Source organism: Vulpes vulpes, chromosome 11, assembly GCF_048418805.1.
Source record: "Vulpes vulpes isolate BD-2025 chromosome 11, VulVul3, whole genome shotgun sequence".
NCBI lineage: Eukaryota > Metazoa > Chordata > Mammalia > Carnivora > Canidae > Vulpes > Vulpes vulpes.
Genome location: NC_132790.1, coordinates 78,381,887 through 78,408,845, shown reverse-complemented (window position 1 = coordinate 78,408,845; position 26,959 = coordinate 78,381,887). Strand labels below are relative to the sequence as shown.

Genomic DNA, 26,959 nt, shown 5'->3' with positions numbered 1-26,959 from the left:
AGTGGGGTGGTATTTAAATAAAACAGACACAAACAAGTGGCAGCTAAAATGCGTTGTCAAAATTTCAGGAGATAGTTCGGGAACAGATAATGAAGAATAGGTGAGCACTAGAGAAGGATGCTCTAGGTATGATCTAGGCAAGAGCTAGGCATGAGTTCTAGTTCAAGATCTATCTTCCTTCTTTTTATTTCTTTCTTTCTTTCACCAAATATCATTCCTACAATCCTTGCCTTGGTAACCCCACTAGTCTCTGCAGTCTTGTGATCTGGAAACAAAGAGGTCATCCTTTGCTTTCTCTCCCTAGGTCACTATTACATTCATTCAACCTTCTTAATATCCATTCATACTGCCCCCAAGTAAGATTAGGACTCCTTTGTCTTGCACCTACTATTGCAAGACTTCTACCTATAACCCCTGCCTTATTAGCATCTATCCACTGCCGGAGTATGCTTTCTATATCCATGCCCCCATCATTTTTACTCCTGTGCTTAACATCGTTCAATGACTATCCATCAACTGGAAGACACCAAATCTTCTATAGGATATTCAAGATTCGCAATAATCTGGGTCTTGCTTGCCAGATAACATCCTCACTGTGTCCTAGTTTCCAACAATGTTGGCTAAATGCCATTTTAAACTCATGCACACACACACACGCGCGCATGCACGCATACACACACACACTCAGACTCAGTTACATACCCTTGAACACATTGTTCTCTCTCTAGTAATAGGTTATTCCCCACAAACTCTGCCTGAAGAAGTATCTTTTTGTCCTTCGGATGTCTGCCAAGCATTATCCCTTGTTTGCAGCCTTCCTCTCCCAAGCCTCAACTGCTACCAAGGCTGAGGTATCTGTCGGCCATGCTTTGTCACAATGACTTCACTGTACCATTAGAACAGTCCTCGTGTATAGCAACTAGAAACATCGTTGTCTCGTTTGCCTTTCCACTAGTCTGAAGTCACCTGACATAGGAATCACGTTTTTTCCTTTATTTTTCTAGGGTCTAGCACTGTGCCTAAAACATGGTAGACTGCCTTAATATAGATTTGTTAGATGAATACGTGAGTGGAAAAGTTCATTTATGAGTGAGGTCTTTAATAAATAATATGGTAAACAGTAAGATGCTTGAAATATAATTGTTAAATGAATGCATGGATGGAAGGAAGGAAGGAAGAAAGGAAGAATAGGACAAATGGATGGAGGGATGGATGTGAGAAAGAGTAGAGGTCCTTGATAAACAATGTGGGGAGTTGGTTTACCTGTGCAAAATGGATCAGGAAGGGGGAAATGGCAGTGATTTGAGTCCCCTGGTGAAGAAAATAACTTTCACATTAAGTTCATTGTGCAGCGTTGGTGAACAGCCAAAGAGGAGACAGTAGGTTAATAAACCATTATTGACCACCAGAAGCAAAGCCCGATGAGAATTAGAAAAGACCTCAGATTTTGCACATGAATTCTTAGACTGATATTTCTTATTTCCTTCTGAATTGACACAATTTCCAATTGAAGATATGTTCTCAGGAATAAATAGAGGTGAAAAAACCTTGACTTACAGCAACACCTTCCTCTCCCAGATAGCCCTCACTGCCTTTAAAACCTGGGGATCCCTGAAAATAAGGAAAGGAAGAATGTGTTAGCATTCTTAAGCAAAAATCTTTAACTATAGTTTTACTTTATGTAGAATTATAGGAGTTTGGGGAAAAAATAATCCTCCCTCCACAACTTAGGTTGTATTTATACACATAAAAATAAATGTAGTTTTGAAACAAGTATCCAGATAACTCAAGGGTGTGTGCATGTGTGGATCATAATGCTGTCCATAACTCTCTCTGGGGTTATATATAGTGCTGGAATATTTTTTTCTCAAATATTCAAGTGAATGCAGCTATATTTGCCCTTGACAGACTAGAATTATCCTCTTTTCATTAAAAAAATTTTTGGGTTTATGCTACACATAGAAAAATAGACCACACACATTTCTTTTCATTCTTTCTGAGTCCTGCTTTAAAAAAAAACTACCATTCCCCTTACATAAATTGAAGCATTCAGGAAATAGTCTGAAAATTTTCTTCAGGATACAAACATGCTAGTTTGGGAGTTATAATGCTATCTACAAATTATTCACAAATCAAACACACATGTAAACAAGAGCATTGAAATTATTAAACACATCCATAGTATGTTTTTACATATTTTAACATTTCCTAAAGCCCCAAATCATATTTTTTATAAGGGTACATAATTTTTTTGGTTAGAAAATACATGAATCTATTGTTGGTTACTGTTTTATGATTGGCATTTTTGTGCATCTATCTGTGACATTTTTGGTCTGGCTAAAGCTGATTGAAACATTGCCACATCTTTCGTGGGGATAGGTTGTGCTGACCTAATTTACTTATCAACAGACTACTCAAAATATTCTCTACTTCATTTAAATGACTCTGCAGTCATTAAAAATGGAAACTGAAATGACATTGACATTCAGGAGGTTTTCATTAGTCAATAGAGATCACAGTTGATTTCTCTGCATTGTTGTCATCACTGCTGGAACACTAGATAATCAAGGATCTTGGCAGTTGTTTCTCCTGACACTTGTATAGAAAGTTTTTTTAGAGGACTCCAATTTAGAATGCCAACAATAAGCCAGGACTATCTAATTGTCATGGAGAATAAATGGTTACCTCAGAGGCTCTGTCTAGAAGTTAAAATCATCCTCTATTTCTACCTAAACTCATATCTGAAAGATACACTACATTCAAATAAAGTGAGTCATAAATCTTAACTAAAATCACCTTTTTCCCCGGTGGTCCAGGATCTCCCATTGTGCCATCCCCTCCAATGCATTTGCAGAACAAACAGCAGCATGTCCTTTCAGCAACATTAACCTTGGGGGAGCATAAGAAATACATTACATTGGGTGGCACTGCTTCCCAAATCACACAGAGGAGATCAACGGTGTCATTCAGACTTCAACCACAGAAATCTTTCAGAAACCTGGTCCCCATTAAAGTGACGGTGTTCCAGAGAGAGTGCATGTGACATTCTTTAGCTGCTATCCTTCCTTCTGTGGTCTGCATTCTTCACTGTATGAACACTTCAGAATCAACTCAAAGAGGTTTATTTTTTTACTTTAAATTTTAGGTAATTAAAAAAAAATTTAGGTAATTACCATACAGTGCAATATTGGTTTCTGGAGTAGAATTCAGTGATTCATTACTCACATACAACACCCAGAGCTCATCATACCAGTGCCCTCCTTAATCCTATCACCCATCTAGCCCATCTCCCACCCACCTCCCTCCATCAACCCTGTTTGTTCTCTCTTGTTAAGAGTCTTTTATGGCTTGTTTCCTCAAAGACGTTTCTGTATTCTATTCTGAATGCTATTAGTGTAGCCATGGCCAGTTCATTGCATACTAATTTATTAATGTAATCTCCTGTTCTCATCCCATCCTGGCTGGGATGGTGACCATGGTGTTGCTGATCACCTCTTATAATTCTGCCCCCAATATTTTGTTCAATAAAATGAATGCTGTTTTTCCCTTTCCCTGTTTTGTGAAATCTTTGTATGCTAGAGGATTTAGACAGTGTCCGATGTCATACTGTTTGGAATGAAGTCCAATGGTAAACACTTCCAGAAAAGTTTGCATGTGACAGGATTTCAAAAACACCAGTTATACAGCCAGTGTTTCCAAAACATTTGGAAGGATTGGGGAATGGGGAGAAGATTCCCTTTATACCCTGGCCGAGAAACCATATTACATATTGATAAATGTCAGTGAATTTTATCCTGAACCTAGTCATCCTCTGAAAAACAGACATATTCCACTGCATTTTTATAATTAACTCACAAGATTTATTTTTAGGAAAATTCAGTTTGCAGTAAACACCATGTTTGGCCTTAGTGGAGTAGAATCAATTTTTCTGTTGAGAAGTTTCCCATCAAAATTCTAGTGTGATGAAAAATGAAAATCTTTTGTTATAACAATCATTTAGCAATTGTGATTTTGTGTTTATTATATAATATTCCTTTTAAGCCATTAGAAAAAATTTTCCCCTGAAGATGTCAGAAAAGCCAATAAAACTTCAAATGTATGAAATCAAATAGCAAACCGGATTCTGTGATTTTCTATTAGATAATACCAATTTTCTTTAGATCACTAAAACCCTACAGCATTAGATCTTTTACTACTAACATTAAAATTGATCTATTTCTAAAATTAAGTTTTATTTGATAGTATAGCATGGATGTGATATCTAAACACTGACATGCTTGTTTTGAAGAATAACTTCCTCTATGAATTACCAATACAGATTTCAGAGTCAGAAAAAAATAGAAAAAACCCAGACATTTTATAAAAGAAACAGTCTTCCCATGTAGAAAGCAATTCCAACAAAACTTGCATATTCAAAAATATGGAAATGCAAATACATGCAAATTCTACAGGTGAAAAACAGCAGGAGCCAGCATGTTATTGGAAAGTGTCTCAATGTGCTGATTTTAGATCTTATAAATCATAAGCAAATTACAGATTATTAGCCAGTTATTATGGTGAAAGTAATGCCACATAACCTGGTAATCCTTCACCACTCTAGTTTGAATCCTTGTACATTTCTGAAAGAAATAGGACTGGGATGCATCCATATAGATGTTAGGTTCTAAAAAGAGTTCACAAGGCAAACATCTCAGTGGAGACATTTACAAAACTTTAGATCACACACACAATACAACATAAGGGGAGGTCCATCATTGTGTCGCTCGTTTTTCCTCCAACATTGGGGCAGGTTGCCCTTTTTTTTTTTTTTTTGGTTGAACTCCAACTGCAACTGGCTCTCTGTTACAAGCCATTTGCAGGGAAGATACAAATCTTAAACACCAGGATTATACTCACTGTGGTGAGCTGGGACACTTAGGATCCACAAGGGGTGTGAAAACCAGCTGGCGGAGGGGGCAGTGGTTTCACCCTGTAACCCCAGATTCCCTCAGGGGCTTACATTCATTGACTTAATTTGGACAGGATTGTCAGGCTATTAATTTCTTCCTTTTTTTGCCAAGCATATTAATTAAACATGCTTTGACATATCTCTACCATGTCACTTTTTTTTTTCCCAAAACACCCTTATTTAGGCTGTTCGCTAATTCAGAAAAGCCTTTTTTTCACTCCCAAGTGAACAAAATTAGTTCAAATTTGTAAGCATGAATATTAAAACTATATACAAAACAAACAGAAAATTAAACTCACCAGACTTGTCTAAGTAACTTACCAGTAGCTTTGACAGTCGGCTCCCAAGGTCTCTCATTCCAATGGTGAGCTGCGTCCTGTACTCAAACCCTTTCCCGAATTCAATGTAGAGAAGATCAGCCAGGTCACCTGAATCAGTGGCTCCATCCAGGGCAACAGTTATGAGGGCATTCAGGCCTATCCAACACAGTTTACAATTCTCTGAGGTGGGTTTGGCTAGTTTAATCTTTTTGCATAATGTATCTAAATTGTTATTCTAGGAAAACAGTTGTAAGAGGAAGGCTCATTTTATTGTCTACTTCCCCCAAGCATGCAGTGTAAAAGGGACAAGTGGCTAGATATCTGCGCAGAACAAAAGAAATTCCATTTTTCAAAACGAATTAAACTGGAGGCAGGGGCTATTACAACAGAACTCCCAGTTCCTGGAGGATTTCGAAGTGAGATATGGTGATTTTAAAAGGGTCCACAGAGTATACCAAGATGCGGAGGAATTGATATATTGAGAAAGCAAATGTTCTAAATTTTTGCTATTCAAAGGAGGACCCTTGGACAGCAGCACTTGCATCACTTGGGAACTTCTCAGAAATATAGAATTACCTATAGAATCAGAATCTGTATTTTAATTAAATCACTGCAGGACTTATATGCACATTAAAGCACAGCTATAAGGACCTCATAAGGATTTGATATTCCAGTTGGAATTATAGTTAAATAAGAGACCTCTTGTAAGGCAACTGGAAACAAATGACATATAATCATTCAGAGCTGTGGCTCAGAATCTTTGGAATTTTATAGACCAGAATATTTCAAAGAAAACTTTTAGGGACTAACAGAGGGCTTTTGACTACTTAACAAAGTATTATTTGATATGAACATGAAATGATAAAGTACTGATTGATATAAACAGGAAATGATAACAGTAACAACCCTAGCAATCATTATGGTGCAAATAACCATAGTAACAACTGTGCTCTCATTTATTAATAGTTACTATGTGCTTGGAAGTTGGTAAAGCGCTTTCCATGCATTAACTTACTTGTAAGATACAAATACAATTGTATGGGTGAATAGAATTATAGTTGTATTTTATAGATAAGCGAACTAAGGCTTGGAGAGGTTAAATGACTGGCTCATGTGGTATTTTTAGGTTTTCACAGGAACAGCCTGATAAAGCCTACAATCAAAGGATATTTCCAGAACAAAGATATACTAAGGACATAAACAGGGTAAGGAGCAGTCCTAAAATTGAATAAATTTAGCTTTATAAAAACCTGACTCCATTGGCATAAGTTTTCTCACTTCATTATGGATGAGTGAAGAAATCCTTAGATGGGGCTTGGAAACCAATGGACTAGAATAAAGAAATGTTCACAGACCTAAGAGTTAAGAATGACTTCTAAGTGTATGCATGATTCTGAATGAATGATTTTGGGTGAGAGGAAGAAAAGAATGAAAAGAGAGTTTCAGAGACACACTGAGGAGGCTCAAGTTCTAGGAGAGGAAAACAGAGTGGTTGACCAAAGTGGAATAAAGGAACATCAAAGAATAGAGTGACCAACTCGACCTGATTTACCAGGACTTCCCTGGTTTTAGTGCTGATATCTCTGGCTTGTCTCAAACAAACAAGGCTTTAGTCACTCTTCCAGGAATGACAAGGAGAGAAGGGATGGTGGAGTGGGCTGGGATAGATAATGAGGAATGCTGAGTTCAACAAAGGAGTTTACTGATCAAGAGAAGGTACTCTAATGGATCTATTTAAAAGGGGGGAAAAATCTTACATCTGATTTTTCTTGTAAGTTCCAGGAAATGTAAAAATTTAAGAGTTAGGAGAACCATGGGATTGTTGATTTGCAGGAAATATATGTATAACTATTATTTGTAACTGCTTTTCTCAGGATGCAGGACTCTGATCCTGTTCCTTTCAGACTCATCCAACAAGTCAAATATCTCAAATATAATTCCTGAAAATAAGCTAAAGATGATTTCAAAAATTGAAATAAAAGAATCACTGAGAAGAATCTACAGCACTAGATTAAAAAAAACTCAAACCCCAATCCATATGGATTATTTTTTAAATTTTTTAAAAAAGATTTTATTTATTTATTCTTGAGACACAGAAAGAGAGAGACAGAGACAGAGACACAGGCAGAGGGAGAAGCAGGCTCCATGCCAGGAACCTGACGCAGGATCCCGGGACTCCAGGATCACACCCCGGGCTGAAGGCAGGCACTAAACCGCTGAGCCACCCAGGTGTCCCAGTATATGGATTAGTTACCAAGCCACATCTACCACTCAGTATCTTTTTCTCTGGGTCTCCTCTTGTTTCATGATGAGTGCATAGTTTATACATAGAGATATCTGGCCTCAAATTAGAGAGGCTCTCCTAGGTTAATGAATGATAGGGCCAAGCAGCAACTAAAATTATGTATGTTTAAATATGGTAAGCCAGAGTTAAAGGAATGCCTTGTTCATATAGAGAGCCATTTAACACTTCAAAAAAACATTATGGCCATCATCCCTTTATCTCTCCCATTCAAAGATTCTGAATTTTTGAGGATATTAAAAATCCAGCTTCTGGGCAGCCTGGGTGGCTCAGCGGTTTGGCGCCACCTTTGGCCCAGGGTGCGATCCTGGAGTCCGGGGATCGAGTCCCACATCAGGCTCCCTGCATGGATCCTGCTTCTCCCTCTGCCTGTGTCTCTGCCTCTCTCTCTCTCTCTCTGTCTTTCATGAATAAATAAATAAAATCTTTAAAAAAAAAATCCAGTTTCTGAAGTTGAAACTCATATACTAGTTTTTCCTTGGGAGTTGGGAAAAAGAAGGTTAGTCTTAGAAACTGAGTGTTTCAAGGGAAGCTTCCTGGAGAAAATTCTTATGTTGTCTGCAAAAGATATACCTTCCCCCACTCCCCACAAAAAAGCTGAAATTAAAACAAAACCAAACCAAACCCTACCCATCCAAACTGAGTACTCTAGGGTCTTGTTCTCAGTCTCAATACCTCCACTCTAGATTATTAAAAAAAAAAAAAAAAAAAAAGTCCAAGACTTGAAAGAATAAAGAGAGCAGGCAAAATAAAAATTTTTGCTTTTCAGCTGTAAATATTGCTAACTTTGCACTTTGAATAAGATTGAGGTGAGAGAACCAAACAGAAAAGACAGATCCACCCAGCTTCTAGTAACTAACCTGGGAGTAGCCTAAGCAACTGTCTTAGGCCAGGTTCCCTAGAAGCAGAGCCCGAGAAAGGGATTTGGATGCATGCAATTTATTGAGGAAGCACTCTTAGCAAGATAGGGCAGGGGAAGGAGCTGAGCAAGATAGGGTTTAGGCAGACTAGCTTCAGCCTAATCTGATGGGGAACTCTGGAACAAAAATTATACCACAGAACTGGTGCCATTTGAGGTAAAGGTCCAACTACTTGTACTCCACCTGCTGCCTTGGGGTGGGGTAGGGAATAACCTTTCAGGTGATGTAGCTTCCACCAGACGACAGCAATTCTTCAGAGAAAGGAGAACCTGTGAATTTCTAGCAGCCAACAGACACAGTAGCTGGAGGATGAGGGAACTTGCTCAGAAAGGGGGTCTTGGTGGGGGCACCAATAGCATTCACTTACAGGAAAGTATTTCTATTCTTAGTCAAACCAGAGCATGTGGATTCATTTTTCTTCCACTGATTCATATTTATAGGAACTGACATAAGTCAGACCGGGCATTGCTTCCTAAAGTGAAAAGCTCAGTGCTAGTGCTTTAAAAACTCTTAAGCACCATAGTTGGTCCATCTGTGGTCTGAAGGAAGAACTAATTAGAAAGCTCCAAAACATGAATAGACTTGTCCAATAATGCCTGTGATTCTGGAAACTTTAACAGTGTCAGAAGAAAATAGTCCATTTCTCCTATTCCTTAGTCAAGGGGAAATACACTGTTCACTTCTGTAGTGACTAAGTAAGTAGCAATCTTAGATAATGTGGGCCAAGGGAGACAGGAACATTCTCCAGGAAAGCTTAGGAAGAAGAAACACAGTGATATAAGAGAAAGGGTAGGATCTTGTATTCAGGGCTGTTTCACGTACGTAGTGTATGAAGAAAAAAAGTAGATGCCAGAGTGTTCTGAGAGCTCATTTGCTCTCCCAAGTGGATATTGGTTGACAAATTCAGGGTTATTTAAGTGCTTGAAAACTTATGAGCCAGAATGGAGTTCTGAGGTTATAAAGTCAGTAAACACTCTTTTCCCACTCTTCCCCACGCTCAGTACCTTCTTTTCTAAGTTCATCAGATTTTTGTTCAAGCTTTTCAGTGTCATCATCCAATCCATCTGAAAATAAGAGAACCACCTAGGAAAGTATTTAAACAGAAAAATGAGTAAAAAGGATATCATCACAACCATAAACCAGCAGATAAAATAAAATTAGCTTACCTTTCCTCGAGCAGCTGATTTATTCTGAAATGCATCCCACAGAGAACTCAAGAGATTTGCATTGAGTAGAGATGGTCCTTTAACAGTTACATCCTTCAAGCTGTTCAGTATGTTTTCACTATAGATCTCAAACTTGGGGGAATATTTTTCCACAGCATTCGTCACTTGAAAAGCCACGCTAACTTGAGTCTCTGTGCCCACCTCACAGCTTACCCCATTGAGGGAGCTGATGGCACGTAAAAGGTCTTGAAGGTAGGTTTCTATCCAAGACTGACCTTCGAGCAAAGTTTGCCCATTCTCATGAGTTGAGATGTCAAATCCCACCACAACATCGACAAAACAATCTAGGGTTCAAGGGAAAAGTATATCTTATTAAATCAATAAAGACCTTTATTTGGCTTGGATGCAATATTTGAATCAAGATATTTGAAATTCTTATTTCTATCCCAGTTAGAAAGTTGGAAAACAAGGAGAACATGACTGAATAAAGGAAAAGGCTTAGTATCACTTTTATAACTTATAAAATTATAAGTATAGAATTTTTTTAACTGGTATAAATCTAGATGATTTTGTAATGGAGTTCTGAAAGACTTTATTGTGGCCCCTGAAAAAGCCATGCAAAATTATTTAAATATCTAAAGTTATATGTGGAAATCTTAAGAGTCTGAAATAGGAAATTCATATCACGCTACCTACCTATTGAGGTCATGTGACAAATACTAAATTACAACTATAAGGAAAATATAAAAATGTTTAAATAGTCATATAGAAAAAATAAATCACAATGGACTTGTCTAAAGGAATGACTATGATGATCTATCTCTCTAAAAACAACCTCTGATTCTTCTTGTTTTCTAATATCCACTCAGAAAAAAAAAAAAAAAGGAAAAAAAAAACTCCAAGAGATCCTTTGGGATCTTGCTTAGATTATGTCTAAAATGGCATTGCCTTTAGAGCATTTAGGAAGCTGAAGCCATTGCCATATGGAGATTTAAGAAATACCTACAATGCTTTCACATTTAGAGTGCTTTGCTTCTATCCTTATTAAGGCCAGGGACATGTAAACATTTTTTTTTGAGTGGGGGGGGACATGTAAACATTGGAGAAACTACAGGTGACTTGATAATTTAAACTGAGTCTCCTAAAGGGGAGATAGTCAGAGAAGGATTAAGTGATAGTTCATATGCACTCTTCTTTCCAGAACTTTTAGGTTGGCTAAAAACTTCAACTTTCCCAGCAAATTCAGTTGGATACAACTTCAGCAAATTTAATTAGCTTGCTTGGTGTAAAAAAAACAAAAGTTGGGGGAGGTGGTGGCGGAATGTTTATTTTTAGTTTACTTTGTTCAGATAAGCAGTTTTTCAGATATCTATTGTGCAAATTCCCACCTATACTATCTCCAGATACACTGGATATGTCTGACACATAAATGTCATTGTACATCTGCAAGTCTTTGAAATCAAAATGTCACTTTCAAATTTTAAATTAAGGGCCATTAGCTTGATTCATTTTCCTCCCAACCCCCTACCACCACCACCACTTTATCTTGATTCATGTTTAGTGAGAGGGAGACAAAAAGTTGGGTGAAGGAAAATAAATCCTTATCTGTAACCAATTTTCACCATGACATTTGAGGTAAATCAATGTTATCAAAACATCTGAAAGGGGGGTTTAATTTAGTTTTTCTTTATTATTTTGCTGTAGGTACTTTCCTAGAAAAAAAAATCTCAAAAAAAATATATATCTCCTCTGATATTTGGAAAGGGAAATGAGAAAGAAACTAGTCAGAAGGAAGCATCAGAATATGTCCTTTTTAAAATTCCTCTTGAATCAATATCCCTTCATTTCTATCTTGAGATTAAGTGTCACTCTTGAATATACATGGTTTTAACCTCTGAACAGAAAACCATTCAGTAACCAAACTTGGTCACAGCCTTCGAGGAAAACAGTCTCTTGTGAAAAACGAACATTGGCAGAAATGCCAAATATGTCATTGAGTGATCCTGGGAACTATCCCCTCAAGTTTTTGTCTAGATTACTAAAATACAAACTCTAGTCAATAATTCTTTGTGTTTATTTAACTGATTCAAATAGACAAATGATTCCATAATAATGTGATCAAATGAATAAATTTGAAGAACAAGTGCAGAGTTGGCAACTATGTGTCTAAATTCAATTAGAGAGATGAGGCCATATTAATCAAGTAGGCTCTCTTGGAGGGAAGAGTCTTACTAACTCTACAGAGACAGCTGCCCTCAAATCAGGAGGCTTTCAGAGCTAACCAGAGGTAGGGATGGTATTGAATGTGAGCTGGGGAGAAGGCTAACACTGGATTTCCAAAGAGAAATAATGAAGGATTAACCTAGGATAGCAGGAGGTGTAATAAAAAAGTGGTGATAAATGCAGGACAAATTAAGAAGGGAGTCCACAGGACTGGCTGTAGAGGGTGATAACAAGGGGAAGCAAAACCAGTGTTTTGAGCTTATGACTTATCCTCACAAACCACAGTGTGGAAGTCTGGATGGGGAAGGTCTTTAAGTGGGAAAGCCCAACATTTAATTTTGGTCACGGACTGGCCAAGATGCTGCTGCCGCTAGATAACTTTTGGCAAGTCTCTTACCCTTTCTGGGTATCGATTTTGTTTAGAAGAACAAGGTTCTATTTTCCAAAATAAAAATAAGGACAGAGTGAATTGGACTAAACAGGTAGTCTTACAGTTTCCTGCCAGATCTAAAAGTGCATTTTAGTTAACTGACTTACAAAGTCCATAATTAGAGTTGATGATGGCAGAGTCTTAGTATTAAGAAATACTGTCAAGAAGGTAGAATGTAATAGATTAGAAAACAATTCTTAAATACTTTAACAGGAAAGTTGGGCTATTGGCAGTTATTGGTTGGGATAAGAGAAATTTGCTTAGGGCCTTTGAAAGAAGGGGTATCCTAGATGAAAAAAAAAAACAATGATTTAGAAAATATGTGGTGTAAGAGAGCCAGTTTATGTATATCCCAGATTTGCTGCCTCCTCCCCACCCAGCTCTGGACTTGGACATTTACCCATTGGATAGCCTCAGCTGCCACCATCATCTGATCTCCCAAAAGTGTGCAGAGAAGCTTTGTCATGGCCTCCATCATCCTCAGGGCAGGAGGGCCACGATGACTCTGCTTCCCATTTCCAATCCAGCTGAACTCACAGGAACTCTGGCTGCTTCTACCACTTCCAGCCACAGATATAATTCACTATGGGTCCCCTGTCTAGTTTTCCCCCAAAGTGCTGATTAACACAACACAGTAGGGTAGGAGAACTAATTCTCTAGGAGGGTAAACTCTGATCAATGAGAGGCAGTAATTGGGAGGAAACTGGCAGATGGGTACATCTATGCGGTGGTTCCACACAGCTTCCTTGGTGATACTCTGAACGACTAATGCACAGATTATGCTCTCTCAAGAAGCTGTAGCAAGCTTAGTAACATATCATCTTGTATTTATTTTTTCTCCTTCCCTGTATCACTTCCCTTACTCTTTCTTCCCTGGGATTATACTCCCAAAGTGTTAGCACCTAAAGCATTAGCATATAAGCTTTGTTTTGAGTTCCATTTTCTAGAGAACCCAATTAAGACAGAAACCTAAGGAGATCCTTATAAAGGAAAGTTGGAAATGACCATCTATTTTTGCCTTTTTTTCCCCTTACATTCCTTGAATCAAATCCTGAATAAAATCCTCTCTTGGACTAGCCTCTCACTTAACTCTCCTCTTTGATGCAAATGATAAGAGGTACTACTTTTGCTACCTAATCATGGCTCCATGAAAAAGGCAGCATTACTATGTCCTGAGCACTGCCCGCTATCTCCTCTAAATGGTCAGAATAGCCAGGCTCAAAGAAAAATCAGGAAAATAAACATGAATGAAGGTAAGAAAAGAGACTTGGGCGTTTAGTTGCTTAAGAGAATTTGTTATATGTGAAAATATTAAATTTGAATATAGCCCTCCCTGAACTGTGGCATATATATTAATGTTCCTAAACCAGGGAGCTCTTGGTAACTTATTCTTCTGTGAACTAACCCCATGACTCCATGTATTTCTGTATTTATAAGATCATTACAAGAAATCCTCTGCAACACTCCATGGTAGTTACTAATAGTCTCTACATACTGATCATGCACTTCCCATTCATTATCTCACTTGTCCTTATAAAAGTGTTAAGTGGAAGTTCTTCTAATCTTCATTTTGCAGAAGAGGAAACTGTGACTTAGAACAACTTGCCAAGGTCTCACAGTTATTATTGTGGACCCCACACATGGGATAGCAGATCCAGGCTTGTCTGGAGTTCACATGCTGAACGACCTTAATCTTATTTTGCCACTGCCTGGGTGGCTAGTGTTGATCATGCAGGTTACAAGTTTTTCTACTAGATCGTGATGTTAGAAGCCATAGCTACTCTTAGCAGCAAGTGGTTTCCTTACTGGGCAGCAGCTTGTGGGAACAATTTCAAAATACAAAATTATGATGCCTTAACTTCAGCTATTAATTGGTAAAGGACAACACTTAGGCACTAGTCCTTTATGATATCAGCATCAGATAGCCTAGACAACAACTCTATCAAGAAAATAAGCAGTTTAATTAAATAACAAAAAAATGGGTTGGAGTCAGACAGACCCAGGTTTCAAAATTTGTTATATGTTTCTTTCTGTAGGATCTGGGCCATGTTACCAATATTCCTTTGAAACCTAGTTTCCTCATTATAAATTGGAATAAAAATGCAAATCATATAGGGTTTTAAGATAATGTAATCAAATAATGAATTTAAAATGCTTAGAACACCATGCTTGACCCTTCACAGATGCTCAAGAAACACTGATTCTTAGTCACTTCCCTCATTTCTCTATGCAGCTGACCATCTTTTCACACACACTGAATCATAGTATACGATCAGGGAAACAGATGATTTAACTTCACAAATGAGAGAAGAAAGGATAGTCACTTCTCCAGAGTTATACCTATTTTATTTTTTTATACCATTTTAATAAGAAGCAAAGCTAGATGTTTAAGCTCCAAGTCTGATTTGCTCTGAATCATACCAAACTATTATTGGATTTCCTGGACTCGGGAGTTTATAGCTTAAGAACTGATATTTTCCTATAGGAGGACTGAAGAATCGACCTCTACCTCTGGAACCAACAATACATTATATGTTAGTTAATTGAATTTAAATTAAAAAAAATTCGCTAACATGAAAAAGTACATACGCGGGAAGAAAAAAAAAAAGAACTGGTATTTGCTAGGATATCTGCACATGCCTTTAGAGCTTTATCAGCATTCATTCCAGCTTCATCAATCCTCAGCCCACAGCTCAGCTACAAAGGCCTCACATTCTTGTTTGCTGCAGTAAAGACTTCAAGTTTATCTTGATATAGAGTACTTTTATTTATTTACTTTTACATTCATGACTATTTTCTTTAAAGAGAACTTACTACTTGGGAGTGCATACTCCTGGTTTTCATTTTACACACGGTTTTCTTTCACACTCTCAAGTAGAGACTAGATGATTCCAAGATAATTTTCTGCCTAATAACTGGAGATGGGTATTTCATGTGAAACAGGAAATTAGTGTGGAAGGTTTGGCTTCAGTCACCAGACATTCCAAAGTATGGGGATATCATGAAGCAGGATTTATGAAGACAGTAGTCCTAATCAATGACAGTTCTTTTAACCTTTAGCTTATACATTAGGTTCTACAAAGGGTTTGAACTTATAGTTTAGAAGAGCATTTTGGGGGAGAGAACTGTTGATGTGTTGGACGGGGCCTTACTACCTGCACACATACATACACATAAAGTGGAAATTGCCTCCTTTCCTTCTAAGTCAGGTAAGTGGAGCTTAAAGAAAGAGCTCAGAGATACGACAGGCCTAGAAATTCTAAAGAATGAGCCACAGGATGTACACTGCTCTCTCTGCAAAGAAGAGGTGACCACTTTGAGGGCTATAACTTATTTACTGGGGCACCTGATAATTGTAATTGTTTCCATGTTGCTGATGCACCCACATGTAAGAAGGAGCTATCATGAACCCCTCTAATCTCCATTCCAAGAAGGCTAACTGGAGGACCAAAGAGATGGCAGTAGAATGAAGGCATCACCAGATGCTCAGAGGCTGAGGAAGGCATAAGGGACATCTGGAATTGGGACATGTTTACCTTTCTCAAAGGAACTATAGTTGAGAGATTCTCTGACAAATGTACTTTGCTGGGGATAAAGGTGGTGGAAAGCAGGAGGGGAAGTCTTTGGAAGACCCATGAATGGACCCAGATTTAGATATGGACTACGGTCACAGAAAACGATTCTTGACAAGCATCATCAAGGAAGAACTTTTCTGTACTTCCTTAGCTCTTCTCCCTTCCCCAACACATTCTGAAGAGGCCAGAAACCATGGCTAGCAACAAGAGGGCAGGGCCTGAGAGAAGGGGGTAGAAGTGATAGGTGGGTAACAATGGGTAAAATGCCAACCATGTGTGGCCTCCCCTGTCATGCTGGGTGAACTGCCTGTGGGAGGCTAGGAAAGTGGAATAACCTTGAATGAAGTTTTTAGTTGTAACGGTTACCCTTTGATGGACATACTAATCACCAAGAAAAGGTTCACTTATTTCTTGAAAGTGAGTAGGGGCAAGGGAAGAGCTGGCCTCCATGAATAAATTTAATGGATCAGTGGTAGACAAAAATGAAGTGACTTTACTTTGAGTAAGCATGACACCTGGGATGAAATTATAAAGTTTAAATATTCATTTTCTCATTTAATCTTGACAATGATCCTTTGAACTAGGTGCTGCTATTGCTCACATTTTATAGATGAGAAAATTAAACTTAGAGAAGTTAACTAAGGAACTTGTCCAAGAAAAAAGTGGCCATTGAACAAGGATTTGTAGCCAGGCTCTCTCCAGAGCTGCCTGCTAGAAACCAGATAGCTTTCCTGGTGAAAAATCTAGTTTATGTTTACCACAGGTAGTTACACAGAACCACAGCCAACTCACTGGGCACATCTACAAAAATTAAAAAAAAAAAACAACAACACCCCTCTTTAAAGACCTTTCCTTCATCTGTTAGAAAATGTCAAAATAGATTAACTTTGAGGTATTTTCTAACTGCTGTAGTACAAAGTTTCCTAATAAAAGATAGAAATCTCTGGGGTGCCTGGATGACTCAGTGGTTGAGCCTCTGCCCTTTAGCTCAGGTTGTGATCCCCAGGTCCTGGGATCGAGTCCTGCATTGGGCTCCCTACATGGAGACTGCTTCTCCCTCTGCCTATGTCTCTGCCTCTGTGTGTCTCTCATGAATTAATAAATAAAATATTAAAAAAAAAAAGCTAGAAATCCTCAGGGTTGTTCATTCTCTATACACCTATACCACAGCACTTGGCAGCTTGAAGACCCTATGGCCGGGCAACCAAAACCTGTCAAGTAGTTTACTTCTTTGAGACATGGTCTCTAACCTCTGAAACCAATGAGGTCGTAAACAATGGCCTTTCCTCAGGCCACAGCATTCTCTTTTGCAAAGGGGGCATGCATTCCCAGAAGTAGGGTGGGGGTGGTGTGTGTGAGACAAAGGCTCACAGCTGTCCTGTTTTTCAATCCACAAGTCACAAAAAATTACTTGATGACTGAAAAGTTCAATTTGAAATCCAGAGGCACAAATCTAAATTCTCCTACCAACCCCTGGGGATGTAAATAGAGCTTGAAGAAAAAGTCAGCAAAGATAGGGAAAGAAAAAAATATGAAGGACGCATTAAATACTTACTGCTCTCACCCCCCGAGGTACAGATGTTGCGAACTATCCTTTTCTTGACCTTTGTCAGTTCATCAAAGTTATGAACCGTCAGTTTTTTATCTGCAGTCCCGGTGATCTGAATGAGCTGCTGGTCATCCACATCCCCAATGCCCACAGAATAAATGTCAATACCTTTGTGTCTCAGCTCTTCAGCAGCCTGAGCCACCTCGTCTTGAGACTGGCCATCTGTGAGGACCAGCAACACCTGCGGGGTACCTGCGTTTATCCGGCTGCCCATGTCTGGCCGGAAGTAATCCCCCACCTCCCGGAGTGCAGCACCGATGTGTGTGTATCCAAAGATTTGCTGGATGTTTTCAATCTGAAATGAGATCTCCTTTTTGCCTATGAAAGTTCCTAGTGGAAATTCTGGCCGATAGGTATGGCTAAACTGGGCAGCACCTATACGCACTCTGTTGACACTGACATCAAAGTCTTGAACAACAGATGCCAAGAATTCCTTCATCTTCTTGAAGTCATCCGGATGAATGCTATTTGAACCATCCATGAGGAAGACAAGATCTACTTTTTCAATTTCACAATCTACAAAAGAGAGGAAAGGGAGTAACAACAACAAAAATCAAGTTATTTTTTCTTTCACCCAGCAAGTGCAGATTACGTGTTTGTAGCTATATAGAAGTGATATTTCTGAAGATGGTTTCTTATCATATGCCAACCAATGGTCACATTAATTGAGAGGAAATAAAAACAATCAGTTCATAAAGGCACAAGCAACTCACACATCCTTTTTATGCCTTTCTTGGGATTTCCATTTGGTCTTATACCATTTTTTTCCCCCAAGATGCCAGGGAAATGGGGGTGGTGCCACAGAAAACTTGTTCTTACCTACAATGTAGCATTAATCCTTCCAGAAAGCCCAGAGATAACAGTAGCAGAGCAAGAAAAATAAAATAGCACACGTCCATTTAGGGACTCAAACAAAAAAGACATGATCTGTATTATTCACTTGGCCTCCCTGGCTAGTTAAGCCAATCAATGATTTTCTGGTTATTATTAGGGTGAACTAAGGTTTTAAAATCATGCTTTCCAGCCTATATCTTGGCCGTTTCCCTCTTTTTCAGCCTCCTTTCTGGCACATATAGGCAAAAATCTCTACTTGAGAAAAATATTTTTGAGCAATGCAATATAGTTTAGAGAGGCTTCCTTTTTATTAATACAACAAATACAAAACAAAAAGAATATGAAAGACCACTGCCAATGAATGAGTTATACTTGGCACATACTCTTATGTGTTCTTTAGCCTTCTGGTAAACATTATCATTTCCTTGAATTCCCCCAGAGATCTCACCACTGACTTGACTTAATTAATTCTCGTTAGCCTAAGATTAAAGGTATCTGGGATTCCTGCAGTCGAGATAAGCAAGGAAGAGATAAAGAGAAAAATGGTAAATAGATCCTTCAGGAACTGGTTAACTCATTAAATTCCTGTTTCAAATAAAGGAAATAAATTCCTCAGTTTCAAATAAAGGAAATAAAACCCTTTAAAACACACACACACACACACACACACACACACACACACACACATCCCACACCCAAGGGAGAGCTTTCAATACAAAAATTCAAGTCTACTGCAGAAGCTGACCTTGAAAGGATAGATCAAATTTTAGGCACTGGCAAACTGAGCTAAGAGCTGTCCCAGTTTTCAGTAAAACCCAGACAAATTTCACTGAGAGAAAGAAAAAGGGTAGTAGCTGTCTTCTAAGGGTGCAAGGCACAGGAAAGCCAGAAAAATTAAAATTTTTTTAAAAGGAACTATACCCAAGATGTTAGATTAATAGCAATTCACTTAATAATACTTAGCATTTTTAGTAAAACACACTAAAACACACAGGACAGAAGAGTTTAGGTGATGACTGCTGGATCTTGGGAAGAGGCAGAATTTGATTTATGTGAAAAGCAGAAGGAAGAAGTAGTGAGTGAAAAGGATGTGTAAACTTTGTATTCAGAGAAACAAAACCTGTTAAAAAATGATGAATTCCCCATAATTACAAGAGTTTAGGTAACAAGCAGAAAAATTGTAGGAGGTATTCCTCTTTGGGGAGGAGGCCAAAAGAAATGTCCTTGAGATCCTTCCAACCCTGAGATTCTATAACAGTGGGAAAGTTCTAGGACAATTAGCACTCCTTTTCTCCTCTCTAGAGAACTTGCTCTGAAGGGCTATTGCTTTGGTTTCTCCCTTCCTTGGGCCTCTGCTGATAATTAAGAAAAACTTAAATGACAAACCAGGACACTTAGGTGGCTCAGTGGTCGAGCATCTGCCTCCTGCTCAGGGCGTGATCTCGGGTCCAGAGATCAAGTCCCGCATCAGGTTCCACATAGGGAGCCTCCTTCTCCCTCTGCCTATACCTCTGCCTCTCTCTGTTTCTCATGAATAAATAAAATCTTAAAAAAAAGACAAATCTTACCTACTTTTGAAGAGTTACATACACTGGCTGACACATCTGAAAATATTCCCTTCAGGCCTCCAAACGTCTCCACGAAGAAGTACTTATCACTCGATCCTGCCATAGCTAGCAGCTCCACAGGATTTGCACCGGCAATCCCCACAGCCAGGACAAGGATGCCTTTGTCCCTCAAGGCCTTGGCTGTGTCATTGAGCTTATCTGCATCGTGGGATTCCCCATCAGTGATCACAATGAGGACTTGGGGGACCCCTTTGTGCAGACGGCTGCCACGGGCTTCGGTGAACATGTGGTCTGAGAAGCCTAATGCCTCAGCAGTGTAAGTATTGCCCCCCATGGGCTGGTCCTTCTGGAGCACCGAAATCACCTCCCATTTTGTGCTAAGGTCATCCAGATAAAACAGCACCTCCGGGTCATCTGCATACTTCAGAGCCCCAAATCGGACTTGATTCTTGCCAACATCAGCTTTTTTCACCAAGTCAACCATAAAGTCTTTCATGATATTATATTCATCATGGTCAATGCTTCCAGAACTGTCAATTACAAACACAACATCCAAAACCTCAATCCGCTTGCATTCTAAAGAGGAGGGAAAAAGGAAAACCACATGAGTTTAGCTTTGGACATCATGGAAGACTCTTCTCCCCACACCTGTGTTTTTAATTGCCAGGGTCTCCTCTCCATAGGACCAAGCTGTACATCAGAATGCCTACTCCCTGGGTAACAGGCACAATACACATATGTTTGTGCTGCCAGTGTAGAAATACTCAGTAAGGTAAGCTTTTAGGACAAGGCAGTTATGAAAACAATTATAGGGGGTGGAGGAAGGGGGCAATAGTCCCAGGATCATAGGAATAAACACTTCAAATACTTTGGACTAAAAAGGAAAAATACAATTCTGTAGAAATTCTCCTGTATAAATAGTTTCTTCAACATGTGCTTTCATTTATACAAATTCATCTTTTTTTTTTCTTTTTTAAGCCCAGAGATGAGATTTTATTCTTAAGATAAACCTTGGAGAAAGGACCACACGAAAATGAATTTGGCAACACTGTATATTTTTTCAGTTTTATGATAGCTGATTCTTCAAGGTTGCGTTTTTTCCCTTTTTAACTTTCCTGAACATTATCTGTTTTCGTTATTGGGCTTCATCACAGAAATCAGCCCACTTCACACTTGGCCTAACTAAGTGGCTCTAGCATGATGCTCCTGTTAACATTTCAAACTTCGGGTCAATGGCATGGAAAAGTAAAGTGGGAAAGACCCGGTTAATACTTAATCCATTTGTGTGCAACATATTCCATCTAAAGGTGCAGAATTCCAAACTCTAACTCATTCATTCTAGAGAAGTGGGATCGTCAGATGGTTAATGATTTAATCCTTATGTAGCACAATCTCTTGACAGGCTTTGGGAAGATAGGTTCCAAATGTTAACTCACCAATTCTGGAGAAATGGAATGGCGACAGAGTAGCCCACCTCCCTAGAGGCTCACCATATTTCCTTCCACTGTCAGCCACCTGCTTGCTATGTGGCAGGGCTGTTGAAAACCTCGAGCCAATGTACTTATCCCACTGACTAGAGACCACGTTTACATAGCCATAAACCAAATTCTCAAGAAAGGCTGGCTCTACAAAAGAAGACGCTATGCCTCTCTGGCTATATGGACTGCCCTGGGGAGCCTGCCTGTATTACCCAAGGGGCTTGGGGGTGGGTAGATTTCTCAGTGTTGGCATGCTTTGAAGAGTTCAAATTTGCTCTGGATAGAATTATCAGGAAATGCAATCCACAGATATTTTCTACAGAGCATGGACCACAATCACCAAACATTCTAGGGGAAATCAAACAGAACCATTATTTGAAAAACACTGTTCCTCTCTTTCCTCAAAACTCCATTAAGATCCATCTCCTTTAGAGAGACTTTTCAAAATGCCTCTACCATCAAGCCCCATGGATCGCAGTGTAAATCAGTCCCTTCCATTTGTTGGACTTGTTTTTTTTATCACTCGCTTGACTCTAGTTTCATGGAAGGAGGACAGGGACTCAACTATTTACTTCCTTTGAGGCATCCATTGTTCAAGTTCCCATATTATATCCCTTTTTTATAGGATATAACAACAGTGTTTTTGCAAACGTTATCTCAGTTTATATAAGTACTGGTTTTCAGATATTGTAAAACAAAACAAAACAAAACAAAACAAAAAAAACATTTACTTTAGATGTTAGGTCAAAGGGGAGCCATCTTGCCTAGGAGGTTATGCTCCAGCATTGCATGGTTATGTCCTTTGACTACAGTACAGGAGGTTATGTCCTGTTCTGTAGCCAAAGGACACAGGTTATAGGAAGCTGACCCCTGGCATCCAGGTGGACAGACTTCAAGGTAGAAGTCTTCATGCTCTAGAGACCCCATGGGATCTGGCTGGAGCTGTGCCCGGAGACCACCTTCCTTGCTTAGCTCTTACACATGCCCTCTGTCCTGCTTTCCTTACTCCCCTTCTGAAATGCCTCTTCAGTAAATCACTTCCACAAGGATCCCTGACTCAGCTTCTGCTTCCAGGGAACCAGACCTAAGATATCACCCTAATGCTCTCGCTCTACAAATGGGAAACAATCTAGGCAGACCAAAACTGTTCTGTATTAATTCGATAACTCTGCTGAGGAAAGGTGCATTTCATAGGTAGGTCAAAACCCACTGGGATGAACATTTTAATTAAACAAAAAGTTCATAATGTTCAAATAGTAGTTTACTTAATTCCAGGCATAATGGCTAACATGGACATGTGTTTGGGTAATCCCACTAGTGTATATACCCACACCTACCTTCACGGGGGCTGCATATTCCAAAAACAAGATCATCTTCAATGTGTTGCAGAATATCAAAATTCTCAACATAAAAAACCATCTCTGGCCTCCCACTGATTTCCTCGAGTTGAGTGACATTGGAACCAAACACCCCCACAGAGTAGATAATTATGCCTTCTTGTCGAAGTGCTACTGCTGGGTCCTTGACTATGTCCTGAGCTTCACCGTCAGTGATGAGGATGAGAAACCTCCTGACATTGGGGCGGGCCCCTTTGGCAGGGCTGAAGTACTGAGAAACGAAGGTCAGGGCACTACCAGTCAAAGTGGTTTCCCCAATGTGAGCCATCCGGTCTATTGCATTTGAAATTTCGTTTTGGGACATATATCTGTTGAGCTGGAATTCCTCCTTATTGATGTCACTGAACTGGACTACGCCGATCTGCACTCGATCTGCCCCAATCTGAGATTTGCTCACCAGGTTTTTCATAAATGTTTTCATTTTGATGAAGTTTTCAAGTCCTATACTGCCAGAACTGTCCACCAGAAACATGATGTCTGCTTTCATCTCTTTGCATGCTGTATGGGAGAAGGCAAGATGTTTATTCAAGTTGACTTCAGGTCAAAAAGAAAGATTATGGGTACACAAGAAAATCCAAAACACAAATAATTCTACATTGAAGGTAAGTGTGAGCTTGGTAAGGATTGCTAGCAGGTAAATAAAGACTGCAAGCAATTAAGGTGAGACTATTCTATTTGTTATTTAGAGCTTTAATATATAGTTCAGGATATCTCAACCCAGCACTACTGACAATTTGGCTGGATAAATTTTATCATGGAGGGCAGTCCATGCATTGTAGTATACTGTAGGACATTTAGCAGTGTTCCGACCTCTACCTGTTAGATGCCAGGGGCCCTCACCCAGTAATGACAACCCAAAATTTTCTAGACATTGCAGGTATCCCCCAAGTGGGTGAAAATCACCCCTGGTTGAAGACGACTAATATAGTTCTAAAAGGTTTCATATAAGTTTTATTAAAAAGCAATTTAAATAAACCGGAGATACTCTTTCAAAACCAGAAATCATTTGCAGTGTCTAATTATAGGTCTATCCTAGCAGGGATTTGTGGGAAGAGGCTAATCAATATTTATTAGGGAGAACTCCAAACATCTTTCTTAGTCTTTTTTTTTTTTCCATCTTTCTTAGTCTTAAGATATTAATTAGAACAACACTATAGTGGGCTCTTAATTTTGTTCTGGAGAACACAGCTACTCAAGTCAACAAACCTTGACTTTGAAATTTATATTGTTTCTCTAAATCTGGGATGTCAAGTACTACAAGAAGGTAATTGATGAGCTAAGGTCAAAAGGTAAAGCCACCATGTCCCCTACCTTCTTCAGCACAGATTTCTTGAACAACTTGGTTTCTTATGTCTTTCAAAGCATCAAAGTCATGCACATAGTACACCCTCTTGTCCTCGCCTGCAATTTCTCGCAGCTGTGTTTGGTTGGCCTCCTTGACCCCGATGGCATAAACGCGAATGAGTTCTTCTCTCAGTCTGTTTGCAGGCTCTAAGATGCTATCCTTGGACATGCCATTCGTCAGGACAACAAGATGACAGGGCACTCTGTTTCCTCGTTGCTTCTTTGCTTTTTGCAACAGCCCTAGTGTGAAATTTAGGGCTGCACCCGTGTTTGTGTTCCCACCCATCTGCCGAATGTTCTCAATGGCCTTTCCCAAGTCATGCTTATTAGTGTATTTATTGATCTCAAATTCCAGGTCCCAGCTGTCCGCATACTGAACAGCCCCAACCCGCACCTTTTGGGGTGCAATGTTGAACATCCCTACAACCTCGGACAGGAAGGTCTTCATTTCGTGGAAGTCTGTGGCCTGGGTGCTTCCAGAGCCATCAATGAGCAGATAGATGTCTGCTTCTTCAGTATCCACACAACCTAAAATGGAAGCAGAAAATTGGCTGTGGCCCTTCTTCCGTGAAGAAGGAATGGGAATAGATGGGAAGTAAAATAATACAAGAGTCTTCAGATGAAAAAATGGAAAACAGCTTCTAGGCACAAAAGACACTCTGCTAGCTTAATGTAGGGAAATCTTAGCAACACTGGGGCCAAATGAATTGCTTCTGACAGTTTAAAACTATTTGGATAGTTCTCTCCCATGAATCAGAGCAAATCTGGATACAATAAAAGATTAGAAAGAAAACTTGAAGGTGATTTTTACAAGTCACTTCCCTCATTAGTGAATAACAGCTCAGCAGGCAAGCAGTTTGCTGGGAAACAGAAGTCATTTAACTGGATATTGTGGGCCGAGGAGCTCTTTTTTTAAAAAAAAAACTTGAACTATTTACTTCTCCATCTACTCCTAGACAGTTAACAAAACTACGATTATGGCCAGTGTCCTTATTTGCATAGAACAATGACACTTTTATAGTAAACATGCTAGAAATCTCTGTCGGAGAATGTATACATATACATGTACACACATGTCTCCAAATTACATAGTAGGCATGTGTATATATGAAATATTGAAAATACACCACTCTCTGCCTCTCCAAACTCACAGATAGCTGAATAGTGCTTCACAACAAATCACTCGGCCCTCAAACCAAATCGCACTTCTGTTTCTTCTCCAAGTTGGAATTCGAGGGTGATGGAAGAAGGAAAGGAGAGAGAAGTACAAAAAAGAAAAAAAAAAAGAAGTAAAGGCAAGAGCAGGGGAACACAAGAGGCAAAGGAGAAAAAGGAAAAGGCAGAAAAAGGACAACGGCTGGCGTTCTGGGGTGTTTCGGAGTCATGGAGAACCCTGGTAACACCGCCCAGAGGAGCAAGTAAAGGGGCAACCCCTGCTCCCCATTTCAGCCCCTCAATGGCTTGCATTCTTCCCCAGTTTATCCTTTGTGTGACCAAGTGAAAGTCAGAAGCGGGGAGCTAACTTATCCTCCCTCCCCACAGCATCCTGCCCGCCCATTCTCTACACGGCATATGTGAGAGACAGGGGGCAAGAAGCAAAGGCTCCGACTCCACCATCTCCCAGCTGAGGCCTTTACCGGATTTGAGCGTTTCAGTGCGCTCCGAGAACACGGAGACGGTGTGTGTGATCTGGTTCCGCAGCTTCTTCAGGAACGTCTGGTTGTGCGCGGCCAGGTCGGAGAAGGTTTTCAGCTTGGACACGTGCTGCTCGGCAGGGTGAGAGGCGATCTTCTCCAGCTGGCTGTCGCTGGCCCCCTCTATGCCCATGGTGAAGATGGTCACCCCCTCGCGCCGGAGGTTAACAGCTGCCTTGGTCACGTTATCCTCGGAGGGCCTGTGGGTCACCAGCACCGCAATCTGGGGCACCCCCTGATTCTTCCGACTGCCGTTGCGTGCACTGAACACTTCCTTCCTGATTTTTCTGATGGCAGCCCCTGTGTAGGCCTTCCCAGCCCGGGGAGAGAGGTTCTGTATATTCTGGAGAACCTCCGACTTATTTACGCCCCTGCTGAGGGAGTTTATCACCTTCGTCTCATTGCTGTAGGTCACCAGGCCAACCCTCATGCAGTTTTCCTTTATGTCAAGGGCAGATACACTCTCTTCCAGGAATTCCTTAAGATAGTCAAAGTTCTCCTGGCTGCCGTTGACGGACACATCCAACAGGAACACCAAGTCAGCCACAGATGGGCCTTGGCAAACTGTGTGGACAAGGAAGGAACAAGTACAACTTTAGCTGGAGGTTTGGCATCGTTGCTCAGCATTTCGAGGCATGGAGAATATCTACCAGAACCCGGTTCCACACTTAAAGAAGGCTGCATGCAAAATGATCATGAAGCTGAGATCACAAGGTCCTACATTCAAGTACTGGATCTTAGCTCAACTCCCGGCTTTAATTTCCCTATCTGTAAAAACAGTATTTAGCTCATGAAATTGTTATGGGGGATTAAATGTCATAATGTGCTTAGCATGGAGCCTAGTACATAAAAGTCACTCAGTGAATAGCTGCCACTGGGATCATATTAAAACATCATTAAAAATCAATAGGTAGAGTCCAGATATTCCTAAGGTATGGTAATGGACTAGCAATTGCACTTCACGTTATTTTATTTGGGAAAGATGCTAGTAATAGGATTCATATTTTCATAGATTGCCACAAGAAAAGCATTCTCCATTATCAATAGACGGTTATGCTGCCTCGTTGAAACGGATTAACTGGCAATCATGTGAGTTTCCTGTGTTACTTATTTACACTTGTACAGTTTGAACAAATTATTTTTTACTGGCT

At 39.7% G+C, this 26,959-nt stretch overlaps 1 protein-coding gene across 1 annotated transcript in view; it reads right to left on the bottom strand.

The window, feature by feature from the left end:
- COL6A6 (collagen type VI alpha 6 chain) overlaps positions 1-26,959 on the bottom strand; it is a 136,864-nt gene that overhangs the window by 75,747 nt on the left and 34,158 nt on the right. Inside the window, exons 4-13 of the mRNA XM_026015506.2 lie at positions 25,752-26,372; positions 24,082-24,642; positions 22,711-23,268; positions 19,896-20,471; positions 17,440-18,009; positions 9,657-10,000; positions 9,495-9,573; positions 5,270-5,424; positions 2,797-2,889; positions 1,558-1,611 (exon numbers count right to left, since the gene is read on the bottom strand). Coding sequence (XP_025871291.1) covers positions 1,558-1,611; positions 2,797-2,889; positions 5,270-5,424; positions 9,495-9,573; positions 9,657-10,000; positions 17,440-18,009; positions 19,896-20,471; positions 22,711-23,268; positions 24,082-24,642; positions 25,752-26,372 — 3,611 coding nt within the window. The remainder of the gene's footprint in view (positions 1-1,557; positions 1,612-2,796; positions 2,890-5,269; positions 5,425-9,494; positions 9,574-9,656; positions 10,001-17,439; positions 18,010-19,895; positions 20,472-22,710; positions 23,269-24,081; positions 24,643-25,751; positions 26,373-26,959) is intronic.